This window comes from Myripristis murdjan, chromosome 1 (assembly GCF_902150065.1).
Source record: "Myripristis murdjan chromosome 1, fMyrMur1.1, whole genome shotgun sequence".
NCBI lineage: Eukaryota > Metazoa > Chordata > Actinopteri > Holocentriformes > Holocentridae > Myripristis > Myripristis murdjan.
The window spans coordinates 19,992,081-20,014,709 of NC_043980.1; the positions used below are offsets into that span (position 1 = coordinate 19,992,081).

A 22,629-nucleotide genomic window follows, 5' to 3' on the forward strand; every position below is an offset into this window, starting at 1 on the left:
GTGCCATTTCAAATCCTTTACTCAAGTCAAAGAATAGGCTAAAAGTACAAGGTATTAACTTTACTCAAAGTATAAAAGTGAAAGTAGTCCTGTAAAATAATAATAGTAATGATAATAAAATAATAATAACAGTAAAGAATAATAATAAAGAATAATAACAGTTTACATGACACATGAGACAACAGAGTGCAACAAATACATACTGGGAATATCAATGAGCACACAACTTTGCTCAAACCAGCTTCAGAGCTCCTGCACTTTTTCCATTTTAGAATTCCAGACATTTTCCAGACCTTCATGTCTTGACAGGGATTTGAAGGTAGATTGATGTTCAGTTCAACATGATGTACATAATAGTTTCAGGGTGATATGACTGTTATTTATTTATTTATTTACAATTCACACACTTCAAGACTTGGAAATGTAGCTTCTACAGAACGCTTTATGATGATAGGTGCAGGTATTGTCTAATACTGGAGCAGTATTCAAACACTCTCTAGAAACAGATAAAGACTTTAGCTCCTGTCCAAACTCCACCTGTCTAACGTGAGTGAATTCACTGTCTGCTCTGCTGCTGCTCCTGTAATCTCTGCCTCTTTCCCTCCTCTCTGGTGATGCCGCTTCAGTCGCATTTTGCGCTTGATCAGCTGCTTCCGAAATGGAAGTTGTCTAATGCCAAAAAAACGAACCAAAAACAACGACAACAACAACAACAATAATAATAATGATGATGATAACTTGATTTCCTGTAAGTAACAAGTCTGTTTTGAAAATGCAGTGAGTAGAAACTGCAGTTTTTTCTATTGAAATATAGTGAGTAAAGGTAAAAAGTATTAAGTGAAAGGACAACTTTTTTTTGTCTGTCCATGTGACTGCATCATGTGAAGCTCACTATGTCACAGTGGGAGAAGAGGGGCAGCCAGCAAGGCCAAGCAGAGCAGTTCAATTCTGGTGTCAAGGATTACTAGGATTTGTGCCTGACAACTCAGACAAAACAAAGGCGCATGGTGCAAGGCACAGTCATGTTCTGTGGTGTTTGTGGCTTTACCAAACTCTGCACGCACAATTACCATTGCTTTTTGTGAACATGTTGACCATTTTGTCTTTGATATACTGCAAATCCCTCATGCAGAAAAAATAAGGCGGTGGTGTGAATTTTTATTTTCAAAATCAAGTTTATTTATAGCTCTTAATCACTGATTCCAGTCTCAAAAGGCTTTACAGGTCCACAATGTATAGAAAACAAATCACCACCCCTCATCTGAACCCTCATGATGGGAAAGAAATCCAACACAGGACTGCCAGAATGTGCCACTGCAGTGGTGATTTTTCAGGCTACCACGTCTTATGTTAATGTCAGGAACCGTCTGGGTGTTACCATCCTATAGCCAACCTAGCTTTGGGGTTTGGGCTTTTGTTTGGCATTCTGCCTAACATTTTTCCTAATATCACTGAACTGTCTCCTACATTGAGCAACACTTTTTCTAGGACCAGAGCAACACTGAAACCAAATGTGTTATCTCCTCCAAAGCAAATATAATTTAAGGTGCTATGTCCTGGCTCGTGGCAATTCAGCATCTCTGGCACAGAGACATCATTTTCCTCTTGGAAGAAGATTTTGTGATCCACTCCAGACTGTCCTCTCCATCATGAAATGGGCATTGTACCACAGTGCAGAGTGCATTGCATTTGAGGGAAAGGAGAAAAGATGATTTGATAGGTCGTGACTGACACCAGCCCCCACCAAACCCACTTGTAACGTATTCTTCCCAACAACAACTTTGGTCATGAAAGACAAAACAAAAAAACAATATTAGATGCAATGCCCTTGGTGCCTGGTGCCATTATTATATAAAAATAGAGCTCTATGTATTGGATCTATTGGACACACTGGATGTTTTGTAGTGTTGTATTTGAGTTTTCCATTATGTAATCTGATTGATATAATATCTGTTTCTCCCAGCCCGTCCCTCTCCACCTCCACAGCTGCTGTCTCCCAGTGCAAACAGTTTTCAAACCAGTGGGGAAGCTGGAGAGAAACTGAAATAGGGGTGCCATCAGACTTTAAATACAGGGCTTTAAATTAACACATGCCAACCCTCTGCATGCGGGAATAAACTGGCTATGGCAGGTAGCCAAAATTCTAAAATTCAAAAATTCATTTTTTTTTTTTTTTTTTTTTTTGGTCCAATACTGAGGCTGTGGTTGGTATGTGCTATGACATGTCACCACAACTGGTTCTCTTTCCCAAAATGGTGTACCATGGAAACAGCATGCTGTCATCACATTTAGTGAAGTGGAAATGAAGCTGCATGAACTGATTAAAAATAACATCTGAAAAAAATTAATTAAGTTAGATCGTGATTATATATTTCTAAGCACTGATTAAGCATTTGTCGACATTAATATAGCATGGGCACACGTCAAATTATTTACTCTATTTATTTACTCTACACAGTCTCAGGAAAGGTAACATGATGAAGTTAAATAATAGTAAGAGAATAACATTCTCTTCAGTCAGCCTTGTTCTATAGGACTATGTGGCTATAAGGTGTTTATAAATATGTTGATGTCTGTGCGCTACAATTCCAAGTGTAACGGCATATGAAAAAAGAAAATGCCTGGTCCAGAATCACCCTTGCTGTTGATAGTGGCCACAGTAACACAACAAACTATCCAGGTCATCAAGGACAGCAAATAAAATCAGCTGATCTTGTGCTGTGAACTTGCCATAATAACCCTCTATCAGTCCATCAACCCAAGTTTAGCCCACTTCAGAGGCCTCAACATGCGCAAATCAGTGATGATGACGCTGTATTGATTTTTCCATTTAAGTAGTTGATGGTGCTTACTGATGCACTCACACTACATCAGAGAAAAAAAAATGTGCCAAGGAGTTGTGACCCATAGCAACAAACATTTTCCTGTTAATACACACTCCAGTGGATGCTGTGATGGTAGGAAATATAGGAAGTAGAAAAGCGGGAGAAAGGAACATGGCATGTAAACAACCAAATGAGCTGGTGGACAAAAGACCACTAAATCAAAGTGTGTGGTAGCTTTCAATTTCTTTTTAGAACCTGGCCCTGATCCTTGCAAACTGAGAGAATGGATTTGCCATCTGGTAGAGATTATACCTGATGGTGGATGCAAAATGCTCTGTTGCCTCTTCATCACACCAATGATAGTAACTGTGTGGTGTGAGTGTCTGCACTGACCCCCCACCCCCCAAGCCCAGCTCACTCCTTGCTGCCCATCAACATTATCTCTGCAGCAGGCCAAATAGGCATCATCTTCCTTGTTTAGTTGGGCTCATCAAACAATCAGATGTCCTCTGATTCAATAAATGATTTAAATAATGGTCTCTAATCATAGATTAATTTTGAGTCTAATGTGATCCCTCAAATCAATTTAATCGGCTGACAATGCACTGAGACCTCCAACTATTTCATAATCAATGTCTGATTGAAGGGGCACTGAGCTGGTAAGGACAGAAAACCATGCTCAAAATTCAGTGCATCTCTTTACATCTAGCATGTTTTGTCATACAACAAAAACATCAAGAAAAAAGGCAGTTTGGAATTTTTGTCTCAGATGTACAAACAGTATTCCTAAAGTATGAAAAAGAAAGTCTAAATTTAAAGACCAGTATTTTCGCAAGAATCAATTTATGCTTCTATTGTCAATACAAAAACATAGGTATGAAAGGGATTATAAATGACGTCATGTAATGTAGATGACAGTTAACTTACCCTCAGTAAATAAAAACAAATGATAACCTCAGATGTACCGTGTAAAGAGTGCCAAGCCACTCCTGCTGCTCAGACATGATCTGCTGTCAGGGTTACAACAGCTGTCAAAAGAGCAGAAGTGCTCTCCTTTGCACGATGGATGTAATCACTGAAATAATCTATAGAGAGACTGTTGAAGAATTGAAGAATTGAAGAATTAGAACTACAGTGTTTTGAACAGCTTATACTTGTTAACGGTATCAGATAGTACACGAGGGGATTTCCCAATGAGTGATGTCACTCTACAAAACCAGGCCAGCTGGAGTCAGCACCAATAAAATGAAATTTCTCAGTTCCTACAGAAAATATAATTGGATAACAGCGAGACTACATAATATGTTTTTAAAGTAGACAAATTTAAAATTGTAATTGTGAACACTGCGGTCTGTGATAAATATCCCTCTGAAAGGCTGAGAAGAATACAAATTTAAGGATTCATACAGACTCAGATGCTCATGCCAGCAACATGTGTCATAGCAGGCAGCCAGCACTGAGTAAGACTTTAAACAATTACGAGATGTTGGTCTAAAGAGCAGTGACAAAGAGCTGCATGCTTCCCCAAAATGATTTGGAAAAATGACTTGTGCTTAGAGAGCACAGTCAACAGCTGACCCTGTTGCCCGATGGACAAAAGAGGGAGAAAATAGCATAAGACAGAAAAATGGGTATAACAAGGGGAGAACGCATCAGATGTGCCCATTGTTAAAGTTTCTCGACTAATACTGAAAAAGCTATCATTAGTTGTGTCTAAGACCAGAGTATTGATACAGGTGCAGTGTGTATTTTTTCCCTCTTATTATCCTGGGTCTGTTTTTAACAACATGAAATAATATACTTCCCAGAGATTTTTCTTTCTATTTGTATGAAAATAAATTAGTTAATAGATGACAAATTCCACAGATTTTCGGCTGAGAACATACCTAATTTTTTTTTTCTTACCCATATGCAAGTATAATGACTGAATACATATAAACCAAATCAAACAAACAAATTCTATCAGGGTGCTTTCAATTTCCATCTTCCTGGAAAAGTCACAAGAACAAAAACACGTGGTCCTTTTTTGATCTCAAAGCAAATCTATTACAGTCTCATTTTGGTCTTGTGGAAAGGGTTATTCTTTTCTTCTTTTCTTATTTTTTCAAGTCAGGAGCTTTTTTTTTTTTTTTTTTGGATTAATATGAGGGTTTAGGTAAGGGAGTGTCATTTTACAGTAAACAGTCCCAATGACACCAGTTTCTCAATCTATCAGTTAAACAGCAAAATGAATCATGTCAAATGCTGCGTGTACTATTAGTCAAGTGTCAAGCATGTTTCAGTACTATGTTCTGCATGAAACTCAAACCATTGCCACACCATCCTGCTAAATGTTGTTTGTTACTGTTTTCTCACTTTTCTCTCATGTCAGTGTCACATGGTTAGCGTTTAGGCAACAAAATCACTGGGTTAATGTTAGGGAAAGGTTAGGTTTAGGCAACAAAATGGAAACTAGGCACAGTCTTGGTCATACACAAAAGGTCATGGTGGAAACACGGATCAAACTCGGGTCTCGTATGTGAAGGTCCTGTGGCTTACACACCCGCCTCCCTTCACATACTCTCCTGCTCTTTATTCTACATCACTATCCCCCGTGTCTCGTACTGATGCCAAACGGTGCCTTTTGCATCAGTATCACAAACCAAAGAGTGTCTTTGGTGTTGGTATCAGACACAGAAGGGCATGACCAGGCTGCGGTCTTTATCACCCTGGGGTTAAGAATGAGCTGGTATATCACAACACAACACAGTGTGCCATAATACACAACACACAATACAGCATAAACATAAGAGACAACAACGATGCCTTGACACCCAAGCAGCCCCACTATTGGCTAAGGGTCCTGTACAGTCCAGAGGTACAAAGCCACATTTGTCCCACCCCCTCTCATTTTGCATTTTTAACTGTAACAATGGCAGCAACATTTCAGCTGATTCCACTGGTATTCACCAAGGATTTTGGTAACCGAACGTTTGGCTGTTGGACAGTTCATGTATTATTATTATTATTATTATTATTATTTCACTACGATACAGCCATAAGCCACTTTGTGCCATGTTTTATTCAATTTGTTTCTGTAATGTTTGCTGTAATATATGGAGGGTAATAAAGTGACTTGCATACTTCTGTAAATCCTAATTTATAGGCAGCAGTGAGATAGGCTGAAGGAAAAAGGAAGGTTGTCATTCAAAAAAGATCCATATCCTTATCCATCATCCATTTATAATAAGACAGTGTGTCTGAGTGTAAGTGTGGGTGTGTGTGTGTGTGTGTGTGTGTGTGTGTGTGTCCAAGTGTGAGTGAACTCACACTACTGCTGACCTTACTCCAAAGCAGAGAGCCAAACCTCTTAAAGTCTGTTAAAACTGATGGCCTGGATACTCTCATCTCCTGTTCGCTGTGTCAAGTCATTACAGTGCACCAAGTCATTAGCTGATGGTGTAGTCATCCATTACAGCTAACAGGGAATATAGCAAAGGCGAAGGAAAGATGATTCCAACTTCAAGATGTCCATCGTGTCATGTGGAGGCAATTTTTTCTCCCTTTCCCCTTGGCGCTCAATATATCTTTGTCACTGTCAAACCTCTATTGAGCATTCCAATGATGTGAAATTGGAATAATGGATAAGATCAGGAGACAAATTTATCCCAAGGAAAATCTGCTAACTGGTATTATACAGTGGGATATTAAGCAGAACAGTCCCTAAAATGTTCATATTGTTCAAAAAGGAAAAAAAAAAAAAAAAAAAAAAAAAAAAAGGACTGAACCGGATTTATCAATCAGTAGTCACCAACTGACTACACAGTCAATGTGTCTCAAAGCTTATAACCGACCAACTGATATTTGGATCATGCCAACACTGCTGGCTTGAATTTCAATGGTTCATTTGACTTAAATAATAACAGAGAGATCATTTTTGGAGAGATTTGGGGAATTTTTTTTTTTTTTTTTTGGAAAGAATTCTGTCCAAAAATGCCCATTTTGGAAACAGACAAATCCAAGAGTAAACCTGTGCTTTGGATAAGCAGGAGATGTCACTTACAGCCTGAACAGGACTGAGAGTATGGATGTACCAGCCATACAGCAAAGTGGGATTTTTTCTTGTTGGTTGGTCTGTGGGCCAACAGTGACCCTACTACTTGGCTACTTGGTCTTGTTTCACGAGTTTATGAATTATTTGATTTATTTGCCATTGTGAAGCACAAGCACTTTGCAATGTAGAGTTTGAAAAGTGCTATATAACATATAGCATTTATTATTAATATTATTATTATTATTATTATTATTATGCGTGTATTTTCAGCAGCAGCGATGCAACTAAATGGCTGTAGAAATATAGGAAAACTGTAGGAATACAATAAGTGGCAGTGAGTCTTTGTGCTTCTCTCATTATGTTCACCACCATATGCTGCTTGTCATTTTGATCATGAAGATGCATCTCAGCAGAATTAGGCACATTTAATTTGATAAAAAAGAAAAATGTATCTTACCGTGGTGAGCCACCACGGCAGGGAAACATAATTAACCACTGTGAAGATTATTCCCTGCTGAAAGTGAAAACTACCCGACTGAAAGTGAGGCCTCATGGGAAGCCCCAAATCATATGACTGAAATGGTGAACATTGCCAACTATAGAACTTAATGCTATTGCCAGTGGGGCTATAATAACAAAACAAACATTTCATGCAGTTATGCATTCACCACCAAGTACATCACTTGAATTAACTAAATAGAGCGACAAATTACATTTTGCACACACCCACCACCTTCTCTCTGCCAGTGATGTAGCCACATTGGGAAACATTGCTAATTATCCATATGTTTTTGTTTGTTTGTTTGTTTGTATGTTTTTTAAATCAGCATTGTAAACATCACTTGAAATTTTATACTTTTAATCAGACAATTGGGCTCGAGTCATAGTGACTCGACTCGAGTCAACTCGAGTCACAAATTTGACGACTTGCGACTCGACTTGGACTTGAAGGTAAAAAGACTTGACTTGACTCTGACTTGCAGACAATGACTCCTGACTCGACTCGACGTGAGACAGGCTGGCTCAGACAACTTGTAGCATAAGTTTCTCTTTTTTTTCCACGTGAATATCATATCAGTATAGAGCAGTGCAGGTTCAGACCATTGACTGATTGATTGGAGACAGCCTACTCCCTTTAGTTTTTTCCGCATGTAGCAGAGAGGCACTTCATGCATGTACACACGGCGCACGCACTCTGATGATCAGTGGGGGTGCCAGAAACACAGCTGCGCTGCTGTTATTTGGAATCATGGAAACTGCAGGCAGTTCTTTAGTTTCCAAAGTAATCCAGTTTGCTTATAAAAATTTCCAATCTGATGGAAAACGGCAACGCAGAAACGCTCAGTGTGCGTGTGCATGTGTGTGGGGATTCTATATGGATGCGTAGCACAAGCTGTGTCACTCACCACTGTGGTGATCGCTGATGTAGCCACTGTGACTATATAAATTATATCCACCATGGTAACAGCAAGCCCTCGTCTTCCATCACTTTCTCACATCGCAACTTTTCATAAGACATAATCAGGCGTCAGCAGGGTTAAAAAATTAAGTCGTTTCACCTGCACCTGCACCACCACGAAAAAAACATTACAACACCTGCACCGGCACCGTACGAGTCCAAAAGGCAAAGAAAATTTCCAGGCTACAGCAGCGCACTGACATAGATTGTGTAACAAAGTGAAGAGTTGCCACTCCGCTCTATTTTTCTATTTTTTTTTCTTATCCATGTTATCACATGCATGCTACTGTTCATTCATTGGTAGTTGAATTGTTAGGTCTGTTTGATAAGTAATTTACATTTTTAAAACAAATAATAATTTAACATATTGTTAAATTATTTGACTCACGCTTACTGGTAAACATCTACTCCTGCAAGATAATTTATTATGTTCTACAACTCATAAACATACACTAACACTACATACTGAGTGTTTGAGCAACATATCTCCTCTGGGCTACAAAAGGTGGTCCTAGCCATTTTTACCGGTCTTACAGCCATTTTAATTATCAATACCTATATAAATTTGTTGTCAAATGACACAATATAATACAAGTACTAATGTGTTGCATAACTAGACAGGCATGTAATTCAGTAACAGCTCAAAATGCTTTTTAATAAAACTAACCAAATCAATAAGATCTAATCTAAATCTAAATGATCTAAATGATCAGACCTGTAATGTTGTAATGGACAAATGAAATCAAATAACCTGTGACTCGACTTGACCTGACAGCCTGTGGCTGACTCGACTTGACATAACTTATGTATGACTTGACTTGACTTGACAAACTTGTTACTCGACTCGACTTGACTCGACATAACCTTGTGACTTGACTCGACTTGCTTGCCCACAACAGGAAAGACTCGGGACTTGCTTGAGACTTGGACCAAATGACTTGAGACTCGCTTGGGACTCGGATCGGGGTGACTCGTGCAATTGTCTGCTTTTAATGTTTATGTCCATATATTTTACAGGTAACTATTAACTTCCTTATGAATAATTACACACTGCAATCAAAAATTGTTGATTATATTGCTTGCTACTTATGAATACAGCATAGAAATGATTAACTAATTACAATACAACCACCTCACTTCCCACTCAGTGAGTGAAACAAATGCAATCTTCAATGTTCAACACAGTTAGGAGTAGACTGGTTACTGATGGTCATATGGCTTCAGTTCTTAAATGATGTTACTAAAACACACAAGACAAGAGAAACACAGCAAAAAGTGAAACAGTAATGGCTTGAAATTGGAGTATGTTATAGTCAGAGATCAAGGCTAAAGCTAAACAGACCACAAGGAATAAAAAAGCCTGTTTCTAAAAGGCCAGATGTAATGGCAAATAATGTTGTTTTCCCCCCATGTGCTGTGTTAATGTTCCTCTCTACATAAATATGAAATAATGCAGCATGTGCACAAAGTAATTCTTAAGAAAATATAAAACTGTGCTAAATCTTACTCCTCAATTCATAATTTCACAGCAAACTAAGCAAACAAAGTATACATATACTGTGGCCTGTTTAATTCTGCATGGCCTGATGGAAATACAGTACGAGTTCTAGTAAGGATGGCAGACAAGTTTGGCCAATAGCTATAGTCCAAAAAACAAAGGAAAGATAAATTGCACTAACCTGTCTGAAGGAAAAAAAAAAAAAAAAAAAAAAAACAGCCAAAGCTGCAACAGTTTGTATTCCTTTGATCTGTCTTAGGTTCCTCCTTCCTCCTTCTATGATCTCGTTTTTGACCCTGCTCTATCAAAGAGCAGTTTGGGAGGTATACTAAGGTTTGTTGGTCTCATATTTTCTGCTTCACCATATTTTGCACTACAAACCTGTTGTTGGACAAACCAGAGCTGCTTGAGCCTGGGCGGTTACAAAAGCTGGTAAGGGCTCAATTAAAATAAGTTTTTGTTCATTTTGTTCAAACAAAATTTTGCTCATTCTTAATTCCTATTTCACAGATGAATGAACATGAAGGCTTGATATCAAAATTATAGCATCTGTCAGGAGAAAAAGTGGAATGGATTGGGAAAAAGAAATAGGGTCAGATGGCTGAAAGCTTGCCTGATGTGAGCAATGTTTGTCGTATAATAAATTGTCCCAGCTCATTGTCCTTGAAAATTAATGGGATACCGGTGACAAGGCCAGGAATTATGTCACAGAGGTGCACAGGATTGAGGGCTCCAAGACTCTCAGAGAAGACTATTTTAGGCAACTCAAGCCTGGCTAGGTAGTAAGCAATTTTATATGTATTCAGAATGAACAGCTAGTTCATGACCATGATATGGAAAGCCTGGCTACAGGGCAGTCTGATCAAATAAATAATGTAATATTCTTGTCTTGACTCATAATTCTCTAGCTATTTATTGGCAGGATAAAAAAAAAAAAAAAGAATAAAAATCTATCAATATTCAAGAGTAATCAAGAATACTGTCTGAAATTCTTTGACAAGAAGACTATATGACAATTATGAGTGTTATTCAACTGTAGAATTATCATTATTTGCTCGGGTTTATCGTGAGTTTGACTATAATTGTGATCTTGCGAAAGAATACGTTGAACAGAATTTGTTTTGATGTCATTATTTCTACATCCGCATCATGCATTATGCACAATCTGTCTCTTGACTGTTAATATGCTTGGAAACAGCTCTCTGCTGGAGGGATGGAACAAATATAGGACACCCTTTCAGTCATTAGATGAATATTATTTTGCAACAGCAAAATCAGATAACTGCTTTCTAAAAGAAGGCAGATATAATATGGATCAATTCATTACAGTGGAGGAGAGAGAGAAGCAGAATGAGAGGGAGAGAGAAGGAGATTTCATTAAAGACCCAGGTTTAAGCCCAGCCCCTTTTGAATATGTAAATGTCTCAGGCAGAGAGAAAAACACGGCAAGAGAGAAGTGAGGAGGAGGGAAGAGGGGAGAGAGAGATGGAGAGGAGGGGTGCAGCACGAACAAGTGAGAGAGCGATCAAGGGAAAGAGAGCAAGAGAGTGAGAGAAAGAGAGCGACCACTCTGAATTGTGAGTGGCTTACGACACTCAGTGAACAGAAGGTGCTTCTGCATGCGCTGTCAGTGTACTAGTCTGCTGCAAGGGATCGCGCGTTCCTCTGCTTCCCACATTCACCGCCCCTGCCTGCCTACCAGCGTCAGCCTACAGCAGCCTCTTACAGCTGGCTGAGAAAACACCCAGAGAGCCAAGGAATGAACGGAACCTGCAAGCCACTGGGGAGGCAAGAGGCTCCTTAATCGAGATGAGCCACTGAGATGACAAGGAATACTGTTACACAAGAAAATAGAGAACAGCCAAGTGTTCACCTCCTCTTTAATTTTTTTTTTCCCTTTGCATCTGTCACTGAAAACATGATTACCCGCCTGAATGGATTTAAACCTTACAAGTCAGTGATTGCTTCCAGTGACGGACGTTAATTTGTGTTGACAGATCTGCTGAAACTTAAGCTGCAAGAGGAGGACAAGAGAGCGAGACATATATTTCAAAAGATTTTTTGCCTGGTATTTTTTTTCCCTCTCTGGCTGTCTCTTCTCCCCTCTGATCATTGCAGCAGAGGACTGCAGAGGAGCAAAAGAGAGCGGACAGAGCTCATGCATGCAGACAGGGGAACTTGCACTTCCTACCACCTCGCTGAAAGCTACTTGGATTCTTTCTCTTTCTGGCTCTTTCACTCGAGGAGAACTAAGACATTGTAAGCCTGCCAAGGATCTGGTGTCCACTGAAAAGGGAGAAGGGAGGGGGGGGGGGCAAATTTGTACCACACTGGGGTCTTTTTTAGATTCGCACATAATTAGTGTTAGGGCACAAAGACAGCCGCTGAATGGAGGTTGTCAGCCTCTGGATAGGGGTGAGTAGGAATCTTTTCATATAAAATCGCTCAATGAAGACAGTTTTTTTAATCTGCAGCTTGATATATAACATGAGCAAAGAGACTTGCCCTTTATCCTCCTACATTCTCTTTAACAAGGATTCCTTTTTGTGTGAGTAAATAAGACAAAAATATAATCGTATCGCCTTTTAAAACTAAAAAAAAGAAACAAAACGCAGCCAAAATATTTGGGCAGTTTTGTGAAAGAGAGGTGTTTAATTATGATGTGAAATTGCCAAAGTAATATCCAGATTGGTTCAATGGACATTTTCTCGGTGACATCCCTGGATATTTATGCTAATGGATTTCCTTCTAATTGGTCTGTATTTAAAGTGGCCACTGAAGAAGCCCCCTGGGTTGATATTGTGTTTACTGGGCATTTTTCTAAGAACGGTTCCCTTGGTAGAGGGGGTTTGTCCACGGCTGTGCCGCTGCGACAGCAAGCTGCTGTACTGCGAGGGGCTCAACCTCACAGAAATCCCACGCAACCTCAGCAGCGCCATGGGCCTATCCATGAGAGAGAACAACTTGACAGAGCTGCGTGAGGGCCATTTTGCTGGCTTGTCACAGCTCACCTGGCTCTACTTAGATCACAACAACATTGACATAGTAGAGGAGGGTGCCTTTGACAGGCTAAGGCGGGTCAAGGAGTTGGACCTGAGCAGCAACCGGATTGAGAGTTTGCCCAATGGTACCTTCAGGCCCCTTCCAAACTTACGTATCCTGGACCTATCATACAACAGGCTACAAGCACTAGAACCTGACCTGTTCCATGGCCTTAGAAAGCTCACAAATTTGCATTTACGCTACAATGCTCTTAAGTTTGTGCCAGTGCGGATCTTTCAGGACTGCCGGAGCATGCAGTTTCTGGATCTAGGCTACAACCAACTGCAGAGTCTGGCACGAAACTCCTTTGCTGGACTGTTCAAGTTGACTGAATTACATCTGGAGCACAATGAGCTGGTTAAAGTCAACTTGGCCCACTTCCCTCGCCTCATCTCCTTACGTACACTGTACATGCACAACAATCGTGCCACTATTGTTGTCAGTACCCTGGACTGGACCTGGCATTTCTTGGAGAAGATTGACCTGTCAGCTAATGAAATTGAATACATCGAGCCACACGTTTTTGAGAGTGCACCCAAACTGAAGGTGCTCATGCTAGATTCTAATCGGCTGACTACTGTGGACCAGCGCATCCTGGATTCTTGGTCGTCTCTGGACAGCATCACCCTGGCAGGGAATGAGTGGGAGTGTAGCCGCAATGTGTGTGCTTTGGCCTCCTGGCTGAGTGCCTTCCGAGGCCAGCGTGACAGCTCCTTGCTGTGTTCAAGCCCAGACATTGCGCAGGGTGAGGATGTGTTGGACGCTGTCTATGCTTTTCAGCTATGTGAGGATCCCCCATCGGAGGTAACTACGGCGGGCCTGTATGCCTCCACCAGGGATCGGGCCCAGGGTGGTTCTGTGTTTTTGGGCCCATTTACTCCCAACCCCTATGAGGGTGAGGGTGGTGAGGTGGCCACTGGCTCTTTCACTGTCACAGTGGGCTATGACGACCCGGAGAGCACCATGCAGATCCACAAGGTGGTGACTGGTACCATGGCACTAATCTTCTCCTTTCTCATCATAGTACTGATGCTCTATGTGGCCTGGAAGTGCTTTCCAGCTGGAATAAGGCAACTGAGGCAGTGCTTCAGCAGCCAGCGACGCAAGCAGAAGCAGAAGCAAAGCATGCAGCAGATGGCTGCAATTTCTACACCAGAATACTACGTTGACTATAAACCTAACCACATTGAGGGAGCGCTGGTCATCATCAATGAATATGGCTCTTGCACCTGTCAGCAGCAACCTTCTCGGGAATGTGAGGTGTGACAGTGCTTTGTGAGTATGTGTTTACCTGTGTTTATCTGGATATAAACTCCTTTTTGGATACAATGGGGAGGGGAATATTGTGGGACAAACGGAATAAAAGGATCCTTTGGACACTTTTTATGCAGCATCTCACTGTGATATGGAACGGGTGTGCTTTACAGGGATGACTATTTCACAGTGGATTTACTGCTACTGCTATCTACTGCTGATTTGAGGCCACAAGGCACAGGCATCTGACTCTTGGACCTGTTGATATTCTGCAGAAACAGAAAGGGGAATACATTGTGGGCACTAAGGCTTTTCGCTCACCAAGAATGGATATTTAAGCTTTAATGTGTCTTTCTACTTCAGGACATTCAATTATTGTCTAAAAATAAACTGGGGACACAACAGAAAATACCCCATTTCTATTACAGTAAACACAATATTTGACAATGATAAACATTTAAAATATTACAAAAAAAAAAAATGTTTTAGTTGGATTAAAAAAATGTAAAGATAAAAGTCTATGTAAAATATGTTTAAAGGCAGAAGTGCAAGTGTGGAGAAAAAATGATGCAAGATGCTATTCTATTTCTTTTGTAAACTACAAAAAAAAATGTTTAAATAAATGAATTGCCATTCACAGTAAACTGATTTGTACGTGAGAAGCCTTTGAGAGAGGGTGAATGATAATAGATGCAGTTTTTGTGCTGGTGGACTGGAGAGCGTTGTCTGCTTGCGTCTCTGCAGTGTATCTAACGAAGAAAAATTAAAAGGGGCAGAGGGATATCTGCACCTCATTTGCAGTGTTAAAGCCCTTATATGAATTGCAGATCTTTTTCTCTATTTTAACTCTCATATATGTTGTTTTATCATTCACTGTGTTGGCTCGCTATCACTGTTGTAGTTGCTTTCCACCTTCCCATTTCTTTTTGTGAATAGATTAAATCAATCTATTACATTTTAATTGGTTGGCAAGTTTTCCTATGATTATATCACAATTTGTGTACCATCCAAGTAAACAGCATCAAAGATCCAAAGCTATGACTCTCATTGCCTCTCAGCCTTTGGCTTTCATGCAAGAACGATGCCTCCTTTTACTGAATAGGGCATATTAAAGACAGCAACCACCTCAGCCAACCATATTTAAATCAAAATGCAATTTGAAATGGGCTTGTTGAAATAATTCACCAGGGCTTTTCAGCTTAAAGAAACATTAGCACACAATATTATTCATATTATTCACTGTGTTTTCATGTAATGTGAGATATGTTTGTTGAATACAAGGCCATTTTGAGGTATGTATATCCTTCTTCCTCTCTGGTGTTCATTGTGTGAATGAGTGCGTTGGCACATATTGTGTTTCCTGAATCCTTTGACGTACATGTTGTGAAGGGGGGGTGAGGGGTCACAAATTTCACAGAAGGAGAGCACAGACTGCTCTCTAGTGTGCATGTTCTTATACTGTGGCTGTATTCTGTCGAATTGTGCAGGGGTACACTATATCCTGCACATTTCCGCAACACCAGCAACAGCAACATCAATACAGGGGGTCCAGTCCACACACACAGCAAACACACTCAGACATACAAATATGCATCCAAACACACATACACACACTGATCAATGGAATTAACAGAAGAGCAATTACTCTAAATCGGCCACACTGTTGGCACAAGCAATCAATCAAAGTTAGTATTTTCATTATGGATTGCCTTACTGTGTGTGCGTGTGTGTGTGTGTGTGTGTGTGTGCGTGTGCGCACGTATTCTTGCGTGCATGTGTTCTCATGCAAAAATTAAAATATAAGCCACTGCAGCTTTGAGTCTGCATGAACAGCCTTGTACTCCTGATATTTGTAGTAAAAATCTACTCTTAGTGACTTTTCCCCTCATTTCTTCTTGCCTGCTACTTCAGATCAACTGAGATGGTTGTTCATTGCATACAGTGTACCGTGGGATATACAATTCAATGCTGCATTGCCTTCTGCCGCTCAAATGATTTGTTTCAGGTAAAATTACATCACATTTCAGTCATCTATATCAACATGAATTCAGGTCTGGGAACTTAATGTCTAACATTTGAGTGCACCAATTTGAAATGACTTTCTTATTCATTTCAGGCAATAACAGCAAGAAAGGGACCAAATTAGAAGCATTTGAATCAATGTAAGCAGCAGTAATAATGCCAAGGTGAAAATAATCTTAAACAAAAAAAATCTAGCAGTAAACACAGTTATTTCAAATTAAAAGCTAAAGATAACTCATAATTCAAAGTGACCCATATCCTTTCATATATAGGTGAGCATGTATGTGTATAGATGTAGGTGCATGTGTCTGTTTTGTGTGTGTGTGTGTGTGTGTGTGTGTGTGTGTGTGTGTGTGTTTGTGTCTGTGTGTTTCAAAAGATATCAATTGAAGTTTTGTGAATAGCGTGGTCATCTGAAATTGACCTCAACAGTGTATGACCTTAAAGGGGCCCGGCACAAATCATCAACATCCAATCAATGCCCTGGGAAAGTCGTTAATGTAGAATGAAAAATGCAGGAGCACCGAGAAACAGTTTGTGGTACCACCAGCGGTTTCTTTAAACAACAAGTCAGATTTTCTTTAAAAAATTAAATACCAACAATTATGCTTTGCACTTTAATGAACAGTAACCCTATAATGATTGTAACAGCATAAATACTGCAGTTTCTGTATGCACAGCATTTTTTTTTTTTCAACGGTAAACTGGAAATGATAAAACCAGCATCACCCTCAGAATGACAAAAACGCTAAACTTTGCGTTTCGAGAATGGCTCAGATTTGCTATTTGAGAAACATGATCTACTTCTTATTCATGATATGGAGTATTTTGTGGTGGATGCCCCATTTTGAGACTCCACACAGCCATTAATCATAAGTAGCCATAGCATCTGCATGCAAATGACTGCAGTCTCTACAGTGAGGCAACATGTTGGGGATAGAGCTTTATTTTACTCTCTCATCCCCACCTACTATTTAAAATTTTCACTTCCATCATGTGCCTCACAATACCTTCATTCAATTATATTTCACTTTGGTATAACAGTTAATTTTCAACAGCATTACCCCATGTAAATGCACACATATATAAGGCAGCATCAGATATCTACCCTGTTGTCAACATTTGGTGTTTCTCCTGATTGTCAGGATAATATATATTCTAAATTATAATCTAGCTATCAAGGTTAGGAAATCTTTGACTTTTTTTCTGCCTCAAAGGTATCTGGTGTTATGGGCTGATCTGCTACCATTTTTAAGTTACTGGTAGCTATCAGTAGAGGATTTTTTTTTTTTTTTTTTTTTTTTTTTTCAGGTAACGCGCAATTAAATGAGACAAAGTTGACTCAAATTGTGTTACTCTAGACTCTTAATTATTTTATTGTCTAATATAAAAATTAAAACAGACACCTTTTATTTTGAACCGTATTTTCCAATGAAATTTGTACCAATATAATTAGAACTCCTATTTTAGGCAAAGCCCCAAAAAAGAATGGAAGTGGATTAAGACCTCAGTGGACCTTAGTGGATTAGGAGAACCAGAATAAATGATGATGCTGACACTTGAGAGCAGGATCCGCTGATGCTGCTATATACTAGACACATTTACATAGGGGTTATATAGGCTGTTGCAAACTATGTGTGTTATATCAAAAGTGAAATATCCCTTTAAACCTGAAACTTCAAGGTATATTTAAACTGTGAAGCTTCATTTGTATGAATATTAGATTATGGCTCACATCGAAGGCCATACTGGCACTCTGGCAGTGCTATTGATTTTATTTCATTCTTCTCTCAAACAAGCAGCCAGGGCAAAAGGTGATGGCGAATGGAGCTGAATATTTTAAAAGCTTCAAGTCCTAAAGGGCTGATACAAAACTACTTTAGTCTTATCTCTATTCCTACTCACCTTAACCTTAATTCTTTCTCTCTCTGAAAAAGGCAACAAAAGTCTACATTTTTAACAAGTCTTGCTCTCTCTCTGTAAGAAACACTATTAGGTACATTAAATGTAGATAAACAAACTAATACCTTTACCTTGACAACAGATCAAATGACTGCTTGACCTAAACCTGGGGTGAGAATTCCCAAAGGCAAGATATTTGCTCTAAGACAGCATCTATTATAAATTGCCTGATTGATGATGCTCAGTAAAAATCAATAATCATGAGTGGTAACCAAAAGGATCATAGTGGTAACAAATGCATTCATCTCTTCTTCACATTTTCTAGTGTGCACTGATGATTGAGGGATGTACACTTTATTTATGTCGAAATCTAGTATTGATTTGGCAGATGACTAGTGGTTGAAAAGGTGATTTGGTGACACTCTTACACGCATTAGATCACAGTTTAGATAGAATAAAGCATGAAATTGTCTTGTTTTGAAGTGGGCAAGAAAGTGTGACATTTGATCTGCACATTACAGGGTCATGGCTTTTTGGAAGCTAAAAGATATATAAGCACTGCAATTTATATGAGTAAGCTCTGTAATTTATTTAACCTGCTAACAGGATGCAAGCTATTGTGCTGTGTGTTCAAAACTGAATCTGTGCGTGTGTGTGTGTGTGTGTGTGTGTGTGTGTGTGTGTGAGAGAGAGAGAGAGAGAGAGAGAGAGAGAGAGAGTGAAAGCGTACCAAAGAGGCACACAACAGAGGGATATTAATATAGAGTTACTGACACAAAAGAATAAAGGTCAAGAAAAAGAAATGAGAACATGCAGAGGAGGTGTGGCTGGCAAACAGTGGGACGTATATATGAACATGGCAAGCAAGGGGCAGAGCTAAAGGTCACACTCAAACACTGACAACAGAGAGAGGTCCCACAGAGCCAGACAAACAGCACAGCCAGCTAGCTGAGATCACACTAAACACTATTCAGCTGTCACCATCAATCTGCCACCACTCACAACTGGCCAACAGTGAGTGCTGTTTATACAGCTCAAATTGAATACAAAAGGAAAGAACAGGATTGGTACTGTATGACATGACACAAAAGTAGCACAACTTTTGAAAAAAAAAAAAAAAACTGGGTGTGAGTGTGTCTGTGTGTGTTTGTGTGCCTTAATGCAAATGTGCGTGCATGAGTGTTTGTACCTGTGCATTGTTGTGCATCAGTGGCAAAAGATAAATGAGCATAACATGACGATCTTTGGAAAATAGTTTGTGCCACAAGACAGAGGAGGAGGGGCTTGCACAGATGCAAGCAAATCCTCGACAGATAAATTCACTGGACTTCGTATGAGGGGTTTCGATCGGGCACCTATCTGCCTATTGCATCGGGACTAGTGGTGCATAATAAATTCTTAACACCCCCTCATAGTCAGATGGGGACCTAAATCATTGGTGGCAGCGAGCACTGCAATAGACTGCATGGAGCTGCTGATGACTAATGACAATTTGTGGGTGGCTGTCCACTGCTTATTTTTATACTGCACAGTTTATCAGGATCAATATTCTAATCATCATCAACATTGTCTTTGAATCCAAAACCTCTGAGACACCTTTCAGTGAGTGTTCTTTTACCTCTGCCATTCTATCTCCTTTTTTCTTTCATATACAAATGCTGTCTCAGTAATTAGCATGATATTGCTGTAGAAAATGCAAAGATAGCCACTAATAGCATCCTGGGTTTACGGTACATACAGATAGGGGGGTATTTAAAAGAGGGTAGTGGGTGGGGTCATCTCCCTCATTTACAATATATAAAATGTTTTCTTTATTATGATAATAGATTTTACTGTAAAGCAAAAGAGAGCCTATGGTTTACCCCCAGCTGTCCTCCTTGTGAAATTAGAACAAATTGACCACAAGTCAGTGTATTTACATTAACAACAAAGACACAACTTCAACAGGGCAGTATAATTACATTCATTAGCTGGGCTAACTCTCCAGGCAGCATATAGCTCTCTACGCCCACCGCTTCATTTACATGCACCACGCTCAAGCAAAACGGAATTAATAATAATGACTGAGAAGAGACACTATTCTTACCTACATATGATAGGTGCAGCAGTGGTGCAGGAGGTTGCTGAAGGAGGTGAAATTGGTTGGAGAATGGGGGCATGGTTGGCAGCTGAATATTGATTACACTGAATCAGAGAGTGGGAAACGAATAGAAGGTCGGTGGCCATTATGTATGGCCATTATTTCACTGCTGATAATGTAACTGTTGGTGTTTTTTTTTTTTTTTTTTTCATTTTCATTTTATAGAACACTGTCAAGTAAAGTTCTATATCGTTATTATTATTAGGCCTATTATTACTATTGTTAGGTTGGCCACAAGATTATTTTATAGTTAATTGCACTTGCAAAAGCTAGTATGGATCAGCCTACGGTAATGTTCGGTCTTGCATTAAACATAAAATCATCAGGGTCAGTCAGTGAGATAATACATGGGAACAGCTGGGCCTGCATCTGGGGCTCCATGTAACCCGTATACGAGCAGATGTGGGTCAGTACCTAATATTCAGGGTATTATGGTGGCTGAACTGCAGAGAGCTTTATCCAGGACTGCACTCAGGATTTGTGTTTGTTATTCATACCTTACAGATGGACTCTAATGCAATTGGTGAGATGTGCAACAAATCCTAACGTTGCCATGAAAAAACAAGAGAACAAAGAACAAAATAATGCATGGGGTGCTTTAGATTATTGTCCCATAAAGAGATTGACTCCTGTGAGCTAGGCCCCTATAGTACTCCTCTCTGATTAATGATCTCAAATAATATTTAACAGTTTTCTATAGACATTTATCTCCGTCAGATAGGCAACCTGGAGGGGATCATGTGTTTAGTTGTGTGTATCTGTCCTTTTGTGTGTGTATCTGTCCACAACTAATTTTGGATATTGTTAGCTATATATATATATATATATATATATATATATATATATATATATATGTATATATATATATATATATATATATATATATGTATATATATATATATATATATATATATATATATATATATATATATATATATATATATTTATTTGAAAAAGCTGTTTTCTATCGTAATTGTGTTAAGTGCTAACTCCTCACTCCTTTTAACAGGCTGGTAGGGACTGCAAGTGATCAACAACTGCTCCAGGTTGGAATCTTGTTTTAATTTTGATTATTTTTAAACATGGTTAAAATTGTGTCTATTTGCCAGAGACACAACAGCTAACCTACTTGCTGGGGCATATTAGTTGGTGGATTCTTCTCATTTTCACTTTAAAATTGACATTTTAAATCACTGTTCTCTTGGAATTGTTCCTGTCCACACCAAAGTAATTCAATAATGTCAGTCATCTGCTGAAATGCCTTTATCGCTTAATTTTCATTTATGGTGGCGGTACACTGGGCAGAATTTTGGTCAGCATGACCAACAGCCTGGCCTGTAGTTTGCCATCCACATGCCCTCAAACACGCCTGAGATCTGTGCACTTCTGAGTGTACTCTTCTAGTTTACTACTCAGATCTAGCTCATGCATTATTTAAGTCTTGTGATTTTTATTGTTATTTAAAAAAAAAAAAAAAAAAAAAATCATATCCACTCCTATTCCAATTTATGTCAACATATACAGTAGTTCTCCTAGCACTAGTGGTAAATTAGGCCCCTGAAGACACTTGGGCAGCACAAATTCCAGCAGCCCACACACGAAGAAAGTAATCAATAGAATGCATTGTGGGAAACTATTGTAAGTGAAAATGTTAGCGTATATGAGACACACATGCACACACACAGACACACACAGACATGCACGTGAACATGCACGTGCGCATGCGCTCGCACACACACACACACACACACACACACACACAACACACAACAAAATTATTATCATTTTTTCATAACTACTAAACACCAGGCTTTTTTTTTTTTTTTTAATTAACCAGTTTGTGGATATGTAACCACTAGGTCAGCCAGGGTTAGCAAACATTATGGATTAAAAAGTGCCGAACATGTTATCCTGGCTAATGTTACCGTTAATCATCATTATCACATGTGACTGTTAGCTCAAATTGCATCATACATCAGTGACTCATCACTGTCCCAATTTTCACTGACTTGGCAGTCTAACTATTGCACAAATTCCAATTCACTACCAAATGATTCAGTATGTATTGAACTAGAGTGCGGTCTGAGACACAGCCACAATTTGACATAATATCCATGTATACATGATCTTCCAATCAAGCTAGGGTGGCATACTGGGCTCAAATGCCTTGCATTCGCTTACTTAGCACAGTGTTGAGACTACTGTTAATTCAATCGATACAGCTCACCATAGTCCATTTTATCTTTATCAACCTGACAAACTAAGCAGACATCCCAGCCATCAACTAGCATATTGAACAAGAAAAATTGACCAATTTTGACCAATAAAAGCCAATAGCATTTCAGTGTTTGCTTTCTTTCCTACACCAACATGATCACACTGTACATTAAAGTTCTGCCTCACTACAAAAAAAAAAAAAAAAATGATGATCAGAAGTTGATCACCATGATCCAG

The 22,629-nt window shown here is 39.2% G+C and overlaps 2 protein-coding genes across 3 annotated transcripts in view; one reads left to right on the plus strand and one right to left on the minus strand.

Moving 5' to 3' along the window:
* ctnna2 (catenin (cadherin-associated protein), alpha 2) overlaps window positions 1-22,629 on the minus strand; it is a 438,985-nt gene that overhangs the window by 105,961 nt on the left and 310,395 nt on the right. The gene's annotated exons all lie outside the window — the stretch shown is intronic.
* On the plus strand, window positions 11,476-15,610 carry lrrtm1 (leucine rich repeat transmembrane neuronal 1). Its single transcript, XM_030048121.1, has one exon. It carries the CDS (start codon window positions 12,546-12,548, stop codon window positions 14,121-14,123), a length of 1,578 nt encoding a protein of 525 aa, XP_029903981.1. The 5' UTR covers window positions 11,476-12,545; the 3' UTR covers window positions 14,124-15,610.

Excerpts from the sequence above, each read along its gene's own strand:
- lrrtm1 (XM_030048121.1), top strand. The coding sequence starts at position 12,546 with ATGCTAATGGATTTCCTTCTAATTGGTCTGTATTTAAAGTGGCCACTG.